At 38.0% G+C, this 14,568-nt stretch overlaps 3 protein-coding genes across 4 annotated transcripts; all 3 read right to left on the bottom strand.

Annotated features, from left to right (window-relative positions):
* Window positions 1–689: 689 nt before the first annotated feature.
* On the bottom strand, window positions 690–5,069 carry LOC103930848 (NADH dehydrogenase [ubiquinone] flavoprotein 2, mitochondrial-like). The gene is made up of 10 exons (XM_009340238.3): window positions 4,909–5,069; window positions 4,787–4,819; window positions 4,624–4,689; window positions 3,899–4,015; window positions 2,183–2,260; window positions 1,988–2,093; window positions 1,833–1,879; window positions 1,292–1,369; window positions 1,132–1,197; window positions 690–1,014 (listed from the first exon to the last, which is right to left on the bottom strand). The coding sequence occupies exons 1-10, from the start codon at window positions 4,963–4,965 to the stop codon at window positions 907–909; spliced, it is 756 nt and encodes a 251-aa protein (XP_009338513.2). The 5' UTR covers window positions 4,966–5,069; the 3' UTR covers window positions 690–906.
* Window positions 5,070–6,264: 1,195 nt separating this feature from the next.
* LOC103930849 (NADH dehydrogenase [ubiquinone] flavoprotein 2, mitochondrial-like) lies at window positions 6,265–9,921 on the bottom strand. Its single transcript, XM_048584026.1, is given in 11 exon segments — window positions 6,265–6,592; window positions 6,710–6,775; window positions 6,871–6,948; window positions 7,415–7,461; window positions 7,571–7,676; window positions 7,766–7,843; window positions 8,608–8,724; window positions 9,338–9,388; window positions 9,390–9,404; window positions 9,502–9,534; window positions 9,624–9,921. Coding segments are annotated over 11 exon segments (756 nt in total). The 5' UTR covers window positions 9,681–9,921; the 3' UTR covers window positions 6,265–6,484.
* Window positions 9,922–11,570: 1,649 nt separating this feature from the next.
* LOC103930850 (arogenate dehydrogenase 2, chloroplastic) lies at window positions 11,571–14,285 on the bottom strand. Of its 2 annotated transcripts, none has more exons than XM_009340240.3 (2): window positions 13,139–14,285; window positions 11,571–12,180 (listed from the first exon to the last, which is right to left on the bottom strand). In XM_009340240.3, the coding sequence occupies exons 1-2, from the start codon at window positions 14,268–14,270 to the stop codon at window positions 12,161–12,163; spliced, it is 1,152 nt and encodes a 383-aa protein (XP_009338515.2). In that variant the 5' UTR covers window positions 14,271–14,285; the 3' UTR covers window positions 11,571–12,160. The 2 variants fall into 2 exon arrangements, with proteins under 2 accessions (XP_009338515.2, XP_048439873.1); XM_048583916.1 differs by having other exon boundaries at window positions 13,151–14,285.
* Between the last annotated feature and the right edge of the window lie 283 nt (window positions 14,286–14,568).

Here is a 14,568-nt window from a genome sequence, read left to right as displayed (position 1 = left end):
TTATCTTTATCAACTAACTTAATCAACATATTCATCAAGTAATATTTTCTTATAAAATATGTATCATACAACATTTCTACACAAGAGATGCTATAAACTTTCGCAACTTTCTTTGTTTTACCTTTTCGACTTTTATTCTCATTTTGTAATGTTGCTTAATAAACAAAACCGTCTAATTTTTAAATAACCCTTTCCAAATTAACCACGTAAAAATCTACAACTAAAAAAATAGTTAACTATTTGATCAACGTTGTCAAAACTTGAGTGTTAAATAACTATTAAATGGCTAGCTGATTTCAGATTTAGTTAGTTTTTGCAATGACAATCTTTAAAGGGTGATCTAAAAAGTGGACAACTCCAATCATAAAAAAGCGATGTATGATGAAAAGGAAAGTCGATAAGGTCCAAATGAGAAGGTTACTAGCATCCCCCTTCGTACCTCTTTGGGTATTTGGTATCATCTACCATTTCCCATCAACTAGCAGTTTAGCATGACACGGTACAAGTCCTGACATGACACAGTACAAGTACCTGCATCTTGTTCCAAGTCTCAAAGTTGTATTCATGTATGATGCATCCAGTGCACGACATACACCGAAACAGACTAGAATTTCCGCCCAAATACTTTCCAATTCACCACGACCTTAACGTTTTTGACAACTCAGTTATTATAAAAGAAGAGACAAAGATTCAGCTGGTTTAAGTTCTGGATATCAATTAAAAGCTGTGTAGCTTAAACCACAGCATATTGAAAGACGAAAACATACACAATTACATCACCGGCAGAGATAATACTGCCATCTTAGTACAAAAAATGGTCGAGCATAACAAATTCGACAAGTTCTAACAGCAAAGGGAACCCTGACGGCATCAACCCTTGCTTTATTAGAGACATGTATCATAGTTTTAACATGCGTTAAGATCCCGGCACGGAGGAGGTTTGGGCTCACCGAGCAACGTGGTATTTCCTCCTTCTGGACCGCACATAATGCGCTTAGGATTCTGAGTACCATGCTGAAAATGTGGAAAAATGGTATTACACTTCATCGCAACAATATAGATAATCTAAACAAGAGCAATCAACTAGGATGAGGAAAAGTTTCACAACGTAACAAAACCTAGTTTCCTTACCGGTGGCTTCTCGCCCTTTTTTAACTTCTCAACTATTTCCACAACTCGCTCGGGAGTAACATCTTCCTGAAATTGACAAGAATACAAATATAAACTCCAAAATTTTCTGATCAATATTATAGGACATGAGTAATAATAAATTTATAAAGTCATAACTCACGTAGTAATTGTACGTATATCCCTCTGATCCATTGGAGTAATCAGCAACTGTAATCATGGGAGCATTCACACAGCTTCCCTGTAGACAACAAACGACTTATATGAGTCCATGCATCACTCGTTCAAAATGAATGGCAATAATTGTTGGAAAGGAACATTACAGAAAAGAAGTGGGTAAAAACAGGGTCGATAGAAGTTATTTATCATAGTTAGGGTCACAGGCTGTCAACCGAGGAATAGTGAGAATAACAGGATGGTGAGGACAACTAGTGAAATTCCATACCAACATTAACTCTTAATTTGTGTTGATATGAGATGAGTCTTTTCTCTGTCGGAAACTGTAACTTTAAGTTTTCAGGCACCAGCCTTTCTAAATTTTATCACCAGACATTATAATAAAAGTTTCATGGACCATTACTCACCAATGTATCTATTTGTTTCTACTATTCTTATCGTATTCAAGATGAATCACGCCAAACCAGTGCTAAAGACTAGCCAGAAGCAGAAAGTTCAGATCACCAAACAGTTAAGAACAGACTCACCATGCATTCCATTTCTCCAACAGAAAATAATCCATCCTTGGTTACTTCTGCACATGGCCAATACAAAGTTTACTTGTACATGCCATTTTATCTTAGTGGTGTAAAATGAAAAAAAATAAAGGATTTCAAAGCCATAGATACTGCATAAGACTCACCATTGCGCTTCACTCCTAAATGTTTTAGTAAAGCTGCTTCAATGTCTCGTGAACCACGAATCATACATGGTGTTGTACCACAAACCAAAAGGTGGTACTTACCCACCTAAAACCAATCAAAGAAATGCACATGGGTACAGGAATTGGCATAATGACAAAATGATACATAGATAATAAAATCGAAAACTTTTTTACCTTAGTCCGATTGAACATTGAGTAAAATGTTGCAACCTCATATACACGTATAGGTGCAACTTCTATTACCTTCGCTACCTAGACCATCCATGAAACAATAAAAATAAGTTAAACTGTTCATGTAGCCTCTTTAATTTCCAATAACTGGAACGTCAAATCACCACAATAATGAGTTTTTTAACATGTTAAGCTGTGAAAAAAAATTACTATACTAAGGATCAAATTGCATTTCAAGAGCAAAGTTTGAATCTCACAAATATGTGATGCAATCTAGGGATAGAACTCCACTTAGGCCAGTCCAACCAATCTGAAGTTCAAGGACAATTGGTAAATAAAGCAAATACAGATGTAATTTCTTAATCTGAATTAAAAGTTGGACAATTCTTAAACTATTAGGCAACACTTAATTCAGGTTAAGAAATTACATCTATGCTTGTTTTATTTATCAATTGTCCTTACTTGTTTGCCTGAATTTCAGATTGGTCGAACAAATGGACAAAGTGGATACTGACAAACACTGACAGACACTAACCCTCTAGGCTGCTCATATCCACCCCTAATGCAGAAAGAATAACACAACACATAACGCACACCAAATTCATAAACAAATCCTCACGGATAGATGAACAATTGACCAAAAGGACCACCAGCCTAATTGAACAGAAAACTTATGAAATAACAACAGACAAATAGCTAGCCTGGCAATTATAGATGAAAATTAATACTGCAACAACACAATCTAAATATCACTGTCAAACAAGATTTAAATTGTTAAATATCATTGTCCAACAAGTTTTCATCTTGTTAAATAAACTGAAAGCAGGAACTGCTGGTTGTGCAAGCATTCATATATTCTAAATTAAGAAAAAGTGTCAGACTAGAATTATTCTAAGGTATTGGAAGTATGACCTTCAAACAAACAGCGAAAAATGCTCAAGGAGTTTTTTTTCAGTTAAGGCCTTTCAATAATTTAACTCCTGCCGATTACTTCCTTAGTAGTGATGACAGCATCATTATTATGCTGTTAAATCGTACAATTAACTAGGCAAATGAGTCTTAGTGAATCACTCTGATCCCCAGATTTGTCTCCTTTTTAACAGAACACCTATGAATCTTAGTTTGATCTAACAACTATAATATGATTCGAATTGGGCTTGCAACTAATATATATACACACACACGCACATACGCATGCATATAACAAGAACCGAAAAACTTAAAGTACAATTAATACAATATTAATAACTAGGCAAAGAAGAAGGTGTCTACCATATACTTCAACGCATCCCAGTGAATCTAGGAAAAAGCAAACCTCAAGTAGGTATCTATCATATACTTTTCTCTTGCAAGTCCCATAATAAGGTTAAGATTTTTAATTTTTTGATCAGATATGGATGATTGAGGTGCATAGTGGGTGAGAACTGAAGCATCAATACATATCATACCCTCAATCAGACCTAATTTAAAGACCCTAGGAGAGTTTTCTTATGTGTATTTATAATCTACATATATAATCCCAATAAAATTCATAGGCGTTAAGTGATAACATCTTGTGTATCAGATATGAACAACATAAATGCTAATGAGTCAAGCGCATGTTGAGATGCAACTAATCAAAAGTTAGCAACTTGTGAGAACGGCACTATATACCGTCTGTGTATGTTTAAGTGAGAACAAGATAAACATCATTCAAAACAAGCATCCATGCAAACATACCGCATTCATTGCTGAAACAGGGAGCCACCCTCCATGCTGCTGCTGTGCAAGATCCAGCAGAGGAATCACTGCAGACTGCTTGTAGTTGGATGGATAATGGGATAATATCTCTTTCGCCTAAAAGTGGAAAGATGACACCTTTTAGAGCTCAATAAGCATAAAAGTAATCTTGCAAGTGCCAAGTAATGGACATAATTAATGCTCGTGGTCTGACAGTTTATATTCAGAAGCTCAATTCAAAAACTTATATAACATCATCACCATATGAATCATTAAGAAAACTTTCTAAAATGTGATACGTAACTTGGGGAGATTTAAACCTTATAGGACAACCCAATTCTAGTAAATCAACTTAGCTACGCGGTTGGAAAGTTCAACATCCTCTGGGCTCAAGTAATGCTTAGATTCGAAACCGAGCATGTTTGAATTGAGGGTGCTAAGAAAAATCCTCAACCTTTTGTAAACATCATTGCTTAAATATCCGGGCTTGTAATGTTCGACATAAATAGCTCAGCCTAAAGCACACATTGACAACCAAATTACACAATCTTTCTCCCATTTTTCATCTTTTAACAATTACACGTCTTTCGCCGCAGTAATTGCATTGCATCGTCATTTAAATAATATGCGAATACAAATGACAATAGAAGGGGGCATTCCAGAGATAACAAAACAAAGAAATAAATATATTTTAGATAAATGAAAGATAAGAAATTTTGGATTACCTTCTGCTTGTTAGCTTCCGAGAACTCCCATGGTAGGTCTGGATTGTTTTCCGGCGAATCAAGATGCTGCTCGAAGTTTCAAATTTCAATCAATAATCCAATCCTTAATACATTAATTTCGGAAAAGAAAATACATGGAAATGAAAAGATGATTGGAACTCACGTAGTTGAGGGCGGTGGAGAAGGATCGGACAGGCTGCGGAAGATTCAAAAAAGAAAATTTGGGAGATTAGGGGAGTGTTTGGGAACTGAGAAAATAAGGAGGGAAAATGAGAGAAAATAAACCTGAGTGAAAATCCGACGGATCTCCTGGAGCCGATTGGAGGCGAGGCGAGCCAGCATTTTGGAACAGCTCCGAAGTTCAAAGGGGAGCTACTACGCACACCACAGTGAGAGGAGGAGACAGTTTTGGGACTTCCGATGGAATCTCCAGCTGATGAATGGGGTGTGGGAAAAGATTACGGACCGTTGGATCTTGTCGTTTGGTTGGGATGATCAGGTGCTTCGCGGCATTAGTGACACTGTGCGACCGCGAGGAAAATGGCATGAAAATTATGGGCCTAATGTTGAAGAGGTTCTTGTGTCGGATCACAGGATGTGTTGGGTTATGCGTGTGGTGTAAGCGGGACTGAGACAAAATGAGGCAGGTGAACCTGACAAAATCAGGAGTGGGTTAGAGGGTGGATTTTGTCTCTTAACTTGTAGGGACACGCGGTCCGGTCTAGATAGGGAAGAATTTCTCCTAATTTTGATGAATCGAAAGCATTTTAGTTTTGGCTCAATTGGTTGGAAGATAATTCGAAAGTGCAAGGAGGCGAGCTCTCGCCCTGACCAAGATAATTCGATTCGAGATCAAGTGCACAGGAACGAGCACATGCCCTGAACTAATCCAACTCACAAAAGAGTTTGAACTCAAATAAAAGGTACGCTCATTATTATGGTTTCTATATTGGTCACTCAATTTAAGAATTGTCCAACTATAACAAAGAGGGACGCTTTGGTCTCTAGAATTGGATTGGCGTGGATAATCTACATTCGTAAGACAGAACTCATAAACCAATAAATAAATAAAAGGAAAACTAATGAAAATAGTTTGAAAACTTTGAGTTTTAACGATAAGGACAAAATAAAAGATAAAGTGAATAGTATCAGTATTGAGGTTTTAGTGTAAAAATATGATTTTTTGTTAAAGTGAACAGTACCAGAAACTTTTTGTTAAAGTTCCCATAAATAAACACTAATTTCCCACTTCAAAAGATTTGGCTGCAGTGTTTGGCAGCCGAAAAAACTTACCAAGAAAAATCTAAACTTTACAAATTCTTAGCTTGACGAAATCTAATCTTGTCTTGTCGCTAAAAATAGTTAATCTTATTAATTTCTGGGGCAGCAATTCAGTATAGGAGGCTTGAAAATCAAAAGGGTCATTACCAGACTTTCTTGTTTTCTATTTCTCGGCAGCCAAACAGGACACAGTACAAGTACCTACATCTTGTTCCAAGCCTCAAAGTTGTATTCATGTATCATGCATCCAGTGCACGTCATACACCAAAACATACTAGAATTTTTGCCCAAATACCTTCCAACGCACAACGACGACCTTAACCTTAGACAACTCAGTTATTATAAATGAAGAAACAAGGATTCAGGCGGTTTGAGTTCTGGATATCAATTAAAAAGCTGTATGGCTTAAACCACAGCATATTGAAAGATGAAAATAACACAATTACATCACCGGCAGAGATAATACTGCCATCTTAGTACAAAAAATGGTCGAGCATAACAAATTCAACAAGTTCTCACAGCAAGGGAACCCTGACGGCAACCAAGCGTTGCTTTATTAGAGACAACGTATACCATAGTTTTAACATGCGTCAAGATCCCGGCACGGAGGAGGTTTGGGCTCACCGAGCAATGTGGTATTTCCTCCTTCTGGACCGCACATAATGCGCTTAGGATTCTGAGTACCATGCTGGACATGTGGGAAAATGGTATTACACTTCATAGCAACAATATAGATAATCTAAACAAGAGCCATCAACTAGGAAGAGGGAAAGTTTCACAACGTAACAAAACCTAGTTTCCTTACCGGTGGCTTCTCGCCCTTTTTTAACTTCTCAACTATTTCCACAACTCGCTCTGGAGTAACATCTTCCTGAAATTGACATAGAATACAAATATAAATTCCAAAATTTTCTGATAAATAGTAAAGTACACAAGTAATAATAAATTTATAAAGTCATGACTTACGTAGTAATTGTACGTATATCCCTCCGATCCATTGGAGTAATCAGCGACTGTAATCATGGGAGCATTCACACAGCTTCCCTGTAGACAACGAACAACTTATATGAGTCCATGCATCACTCATTCAAAATGAATAGCAATAATTGTTGGAGGAACGGAACATTACAGAAAAGAAGTGGATAACAAGAGGTTTGATAGAAGTTACTTATCATAGTTAGGATCACAGGCTGTCAACCAAGGAATAGTTCACATAACAGGATGGTGAGGACAACTAGTGAAATTCCATACCAACGTTAACTCTTAATTTGTGTTGACATGAGATGAGTCTTTTGTCAGTCAGAAACTGTAACTTAAGTTTTCAGGAACTGCCTTTCTAAATTTTATCACCAGACGTTATAATAAAGGTTTCATGGACCACTACTCACCAACGTATTATTTGTTTCTACTGTTATTCTTATCCTGATCGAGATGAATCATGCAAAACCAGTGCTAAAGACTAGCCACAAGCGGAAAGTTCAGATCACTAAACAGTTAATAACAGACTCACCATGCATTCCATTTCTCCAACAGAAAATAATCCATCCTTGCTTACTTCTGCACATGGCCAATACAAAGTTTACTTGTACATGCCATTTTATCTTAGAGTGGTTTAAAATGAAAAGAAAAAAGGATTTCAAAGCCATATATACTGCATAAGACTCACCATTGCGCTTCACTCCTAAATGTTTCAGTAAAGCTGCTTCAATGTCTCGTGAACCACGAATCATACATGGTGTTGTGCCACAAACCAAAAGGTGGTACTTACCCACCTAAAACCAATCAAAGAAATGCACATGGGTACAGAAATTGGCATAATGACAAAATGATACATAGATAATAAAATCCATAACTTTCTTACCTTAGTCCGATTGAACATTGAGTAAAATGTTGCAACCTCATATACACGTATAGGTGCAACTTCTATTACCTTCGCTACCTGGACCATCCATGAAACGATAAAAATAAGTTAAAGTTCATGTAGCCTCTTTAATGTCCAATAACTGGAACTTCAAATAAGCCTCTTTAATTTCCAATAACTGGAACTTCGAATCCGCACAAAAATGAGATTTTTAACATGTTAAGCTGTGAAAAAAAATATTATACTAATGACCAAATTGCATTTCAAGGGCAAAGTTAGGATCTCACAAACATGTGATGCAATATAGGGGTAGAACCAGTCCAACCAATCTGAACTTCAAGGACAATTGGTAATAAAGCAAATACAGATGTAATTTCTTAACCTGAATTAAAAGTTGGACAATTCTTAAACTATTAGGCAACACTTAATTCAAGTTTTTGAAATTATATCTATGCTTGTTTTAATTATCAATCGTCCTTACTTGTTTGTCGGAATTTCAGATTAGTCGAACAATTCGACAAAGTGGATACTTAACTTGGACAAACACTGATAGAAACTAACCCTCTAGGCTCCTCATATCCACCCCTGATGCAGAAAGAATGGCACTACACATAATGCACACCAAATTTATAATCTACGTATATAATCCCAATAAAATTCGTAGGCATTAAGTGATAACATCTTGTGTATCAGATATGAACAACATAAATGCTAAATGAGTCAAGCGCATGTTGAGATGCAACTAATCAACAGTTAGCAACTTGTGAGAATGGCACTATAGACACCTCCTTAAGTGAGAACAAGATAAACATCATTCAAAAAAAGCGTTCATGCAAACATACCGCATTCATTGCTGAAACAGGGAGCCACCCTCCATGCTGCTGCTGTGCAAGATCCAGCAGAGGAATCACTGCAGACTGCTTGTAGTTGGATGGATAATGGGATAGTATCTCTTTCGCCTAAAAGTGGAAAGACAACACCTTTTAGAACTCAATAAACATAAAAATAATCTTGCAAGTGTCAAGTAATTGACATAATGAATGCTCATGGTCCAACAGCTTATATTCAGAACCCCAATTCAAGAACTTATATAACATCATCATCATATGAATTGGTAAGAAAACTTTCTAAAATGCGATATATAACTTGGGGAGATATAAACCTTACAGGACAATCCAATTCTCTACCAACTCAACTTGGCTACGTGGTTGGAACGTTCGACCCATTGGGCTCTAGTAATGCGTAAATTCGAAGCTCAGCATGTTTGAATTGAGGGTGCTAAAAAAATCCTAAACCTTTTATTTATACACAACTTTGCTCACATATCCAGGCTTTTAATGTTCGACATAAATAGCTCAGCCTAAAGCACACATTGACAACCAATTTACACAATCTTTCTCCTCTTTTTCATCTTTTAACAATTACACGTCTTTCGCCGCAGCTACTGCATTGCATCGCCATTGGATGATATGCTTATACAAATTACAATGGAAAGGGGCATTCCAGAAATAACAAAACAAACGAAAAAATAAACATATTTCAGATAATGAAAAATAAGAAATTTTGGATTACCTTCTGCTTGTTAGCTTCGGAGAATTCCCATGGTAGGTCTGGATTGTTTTCCTGGCGAATCAAGATGCTGCTCGAAGTTTCAAATTTCAATCAATAATCCAATCCTTAATGCATTAATTTCGGAAAAGAAAACACGTCGAAATGAAGAAATGATTGGAACTCACGTAGTTGAGGGCGGTGGAGAAGGACCGGACAGGCTGCGGAAGATTCAAAAAAGAAAATTTGTGAGATTAGGGGAGTGTTTGGGAGCTGAGAAAACAAAGAGGGAAAATGAGAGAAAATAAACCTGAGTGAAAATCCGACGGATCTCCTGGAGCCGATTGGAGGCGAGGCGAGCCAGCATTTTGGAACAGCTCTGAAGTTGGAAGGGAAGCTACTACGCAAAGCACAGCGACAGGAAGAGAGTTTTGGGACTTCCGACGGAACCTGAAGCTGAGGAAATGGGATGTGGAAGAAGCTTACGGACCGTTGGATCTTATTCTTTGGTTTGGATGATCAGGTGCTTCGCGGCATTAGTGACACTGTGCAAATGCGAGTGAGATCGACTGAAAAATATGGGCCAAATTGGAGAGGTTCTTGTGTCAGGTCACCAAATGTGGTGGGCTACGCGTGTGGTGTAGGAGGGAGTGAGACACAAAATGGGGCGGGTGAACCTGATAAAATCAAGAGAAGTGGTGTAGATGGTGGTTTTTGTTTCTTAACTGTAGAGACACGTGGTCCGGTTGAAATACAAAAGAATTTCTCCTAAGAGCAACTCCACCCCTATCCACTTTGCGCCAGCACCCAGCCCATTTATCCACTTAATTGAACAGTAACAGACTCAATGAACAGTAATAGGCCAAAGCATCTCCACCCCAAAAAAAAATGTGCTGGCACCTAGTCTAAAAATGCGCTGGCACAAACGATCTCCACCCCTACAAAATGCGCTGGCACCCAGTCCATTTAAAATATTAAATAATTTTTTAATAAAATAATTAAAAAAAAATAGTTTTAATTTCGGATAGAATTTTTAACCAATCTCGTCACGCCACGTGTCATTATCCGAATGTACTATTTTTTGAATAGATTTCCGCTAAGATTTTCACACAACATTCACTGAGCTTCCACGAAGTCATTTTTTTTCTCTCAAAGTGTACAAAATATTCAAATGTAGAAAGTGTAGAAAGTGTAGAAAATATTGAAATGTGGTGTAAGGTGGAAGATGAGGGTTAGGTATTTATAGAAAAAAAAAATTAATTTTTTAAAATTTTTCTGTATTTTTTTAAAAAAAATTGACATTTTTTAATTAATTTTTAATAAATTTTAATGTTGTAATTAATCTGGACCGTTGGATTTGAAAATTGATCAAATCCAACAGCCAACACGCTGCCACGTGGCCAACGGTCAAATTTCTGACCATTGGACCTTTTTTTTTTTTTTTTAAATTTTTGGTCAAATAAACGTGGACCGTTGATCTGTGATCGGACGGTCCAATTTAAAATTTAAATTTAAATTTTTTTTACTGTTGGAAATCCAACGGCCTACAAAAACTAGCCGTTGGAAATCCAACGGCTCTGAGGAGGGCCACGTTGCCCTTTGACAGACTCAGCCACTTGCCCTGCATCGCGGGGCCCACTGCCTGCCGAAGCTGTCGGCTACTCGCCATCTCCCCTGCGTGTTGTGCACGCGCCAAGAAACGGACCAGCCTCTGGGGCTTCTAATGTTGGTCAATTGAGAGGATTCTAGTTTGGGTTCAGTTGGTTAAAAGATAATCCAAAAGTGCAAGGAGGCGAGCACATGCCCTGACCAAAGATAATTTGACATGTTCTCCAAAAATAAAAATAAAAAATAAAAAATAAAAAATAAAAAAAAGATAATTTGACCTTAAGTGCAAGCGACGAGCACACGCCTTGACGAATTAGTGTTACAAAAGAGTTTGAACTCAAATAAAACTTATGCTCATTATTACGGTTTCTATATTGGTCATTGAATTTAAGAATTGTCCAATTATAACAATGAGGGATGCTTTGGTGTCTGGAATTGGATTGGCGTGGATAATCTACTATATTCAAAGTATGTTGATAGAAGAAATGGAAAAGAATTTGCTTCTCAAGACCCAAAATCTTATATATCGCGTTCCAAGGGTTTGCTTCCCAATGCAGTGGTACTCATAAACAAGGACTCGTTTGGCATGCCCTATAAAACACCGGATAGTACTATACTACTACTATAAAATAGTGAGATTACAAGTCCAGACGACCAAAATAGTCTTTGCATAAAATTCCCACAGTAACCAAATAATGTAATCCCTTTTTCTTATCAGGGAGGGAGGAAGAGTTTCAACACTGGAAACATAAAAACCATTAGACGAAGAACAAGTTCATACGAATCCAACCCTTCCATAACAACCAACAACACACGATACAATGTCCTTCACAAAACAATTCGGGTACAACGCTGAATAGATTACTAATTCGATTGAGCAAAGAATGGATCTGGTTACCTGCTTGACTCTTTCACTATTCTCTTGTCCTCTGCCCACCTTGTACAAGGGTCCGATATGTTTCAATCATCGCACTTATCAACGACAATTACACTAACAAGTTTGGAGCAACCAGCACAGGCGGAGTTCCTAGTCGAGCCGCTAATATGGCTGGTATTTCACTTCTTCAAGAAAAAGTACGACTAGTACTGATTCATGGACTTACTTTAAACTGAATGAGTTCCTTCTCCTTATCTCCAACTTCCTCGTCAACAATACTCTCCTTTCATAGAGCCAGATCGGCACTTGATTCCTGGGGCTGCTTTCAGGGTGATCATTTACACTACATAGTTGCTCTTGCTTTAGTGCAGCTGCTCCGTTCCTGCAAGTGTGTGTACAAGAAAAATAACTTTCCCCATCTTCTTAAGAAAGATTGTTACACATAGTAAGCCAACATATACTTGGAAGCGATCAAAGGCCATGTAGCAATTCGAGTACAAATAGAGGACATCAACTTATCAAGAGCCAGCCATAATTTGGTTGTTTTAAAGATGAAAAGAAAGACGAGAAAGACGATCAGAAAGTATAATGTTGACAGAAGTGTTGTACATATCAGATCCTAAGCTATCCATATCCATATAGTTGTAATTCATATATTCTAAACTATTTTCCAATTTCCAGTGTGCAAACTTAAACTTCGGAGCATGTTAATCCATTTCCTTACTAATCTGCAGTGAAAAGCAACAACATTTTATAAGCAGTCAACAAACAGAAGATATGAAGAGTACCAGTTGCGCTCCTGATGTTTTACAATCTAATGCTACCAATTTCTCGTGCTTCTTTCAATTTCACCAAAATCTACAAGATTTTGGGGATTCTAATTCGAATAGGTTACTATTATATACATTCAAACCCACACCTTTTTTCAATTTATTTTCCATGAGATTGCATCTGAAAAACCAGATGGCAGCAGATGGACAAGATCAAATCAAATGGTTTAAGATATTAATTAACACCCAATACTTCTAACAACTTTTATATTAAACAGAAGTAAATCAACTTTGAATGTGAAATTTCACCCAGAGCAGAATGTTTCCATTAATCAATCATACAACTAATAATACAGAATTTGAAATATGTCTTAAGTACTTTAAATACATGAAAGCATGTGCTACATTGTGCAAGGCTGCAAGGCTTCTGGCCCGAGGACATCAAATCCAGTCAATGATTCGCAAAGTCATACATCAATTAATTGAAGGAGTAAGACGAAAGATGAAACACGAAACACGACATGTTCACACATTGAGCATATTATCTTGAAGGAGAATTCAGAGGAGCACCATTTTCGTGACCTTTCTTAGGAGTCTCATCGTGCACGTTTTGAGTACCAACCGTAAGCAATTTCTGCGGCTGGGCAGGCTCTTCTCTTGGAGCTTCTGCTGCTTCTACGGTCCCAAACAACTGCTTCCTACAAACCTCGTGCAAATTCCCAAACAACTCTTGCTTAAGAGCCTCAAACGCATTGTCCAATCTCTCCAACTGCTCCATTGCATTCTTGTTATACATAAACAACCCGTAATACAAATCAAAGCTATCCCCGGATGTATTCTCCACCAAATTCAACAATGTCTCGTACCCTTTTGTATTAATTGGTGAAGACTCCAAATTAAACCTCTCCAACACCCTCCCCATTGTATGTGTCACAAATTGCGACCCTGCCGCATGCCTATCATGTTCGGCACACGACATTTCAACCATCCTACACCCCTCCTTAGCAAAAATGCCTAGAAATTTCTCACACCTATTGAGCCTAAAGCCATTATTCCCAATCCGAACTTTATCATACACAAAAGGAAGATTAGCCCACGAGTTCCTCCCACTCTCTGGTCCAAACATTGGGTGGGTGCACAGAATATCAAATTCAACAGGCAAGTACTTCAACAACAAATCCCTCGGAAATTCCTTGACCGAAAGAACATCAACAAAAAGAGTGTTTCTTTTAAGCCTCTGGAATGGGAACGATCTGATTACCTTTTCAGAGGACAAAATCGAAGTGCACAAGATAACAACTTCTGGGTGTTGCTCGCAAAGATCATTCGGGTCGGTGTAGAACAAAACCCCAAGGCTTTGTGCGGCTTTGGTGTAGTCGGAGCGAGATTGTGCGAGGACTGTGTGGCCTTGCCCGACGAAGGCTTTGGCAAGGAACTGACCGAAGTTTCCGAAGCCAAGGATGGCGATTTTGAGAGCGTTGGATTTGTGGTAATTGGTTTTGATCCGGGTTTCGTAGTCGAAGGGCTGAGCTGCATCGATGGCTCGGATTCGGAGGCGATGGGGATGGAGGTGGGTGTGGGTTTTGGGGAGTTTGAGAGTGGAAGGAGGTGAGGGGAGAGAGTAAGAGATTGAGTGGGAAGAAGGGTAGAGATTTGGAGTGTGAGGTGAGGGTTTGGTTTGTGTGGAAGAGAATGGGAGCATCGTTGCTGTTGATTGCGGCGGGGAGTTTTGAGAGAGAAGGGGTGAGGGAGGAGAGGCGGTGCAAATGCCTTAAGAGTCTTGCGAATTAGAAAAAACTGTAAACGCCAGTACGCGGCCGGCACCAAGAACTTGCAGCCCTAGGCCAGCCTTTGAAGTGGGGCCGAGTTCTTTGACCCGTAGCTTTTTGTACATTGATATTTCTATTATTAGAAAGTCAGAAGTTAATTTTGATGAATCAAGACTTCACAAAAAATAATTGAACAACAATGCTCCTGAAACAAAAAAATGCATTAACTGA

This window comes from the organism of the source record quoted next, unplaced genomic scaffold, assembly GCF_019419815.1.
Source record: "Pyrus x bretschneideri cultivar Hongxiangsu unplaced genomic scaffold, Pyrus_bretschneideri_v1 Contig20, whole genome shotgun sequence".
NCBI classification, from domain to species: Eukaryota; Viridiplantae; Streptophyta; class Magnoliopsida; order Rosales; family Rosaceae; genus Pyrus; species Pyrus x bretschneideri.
Note: the sequence above shows the minus strand (reverse complement) of the source record. Positions and strands in the feature narration are given on the sequence as shown.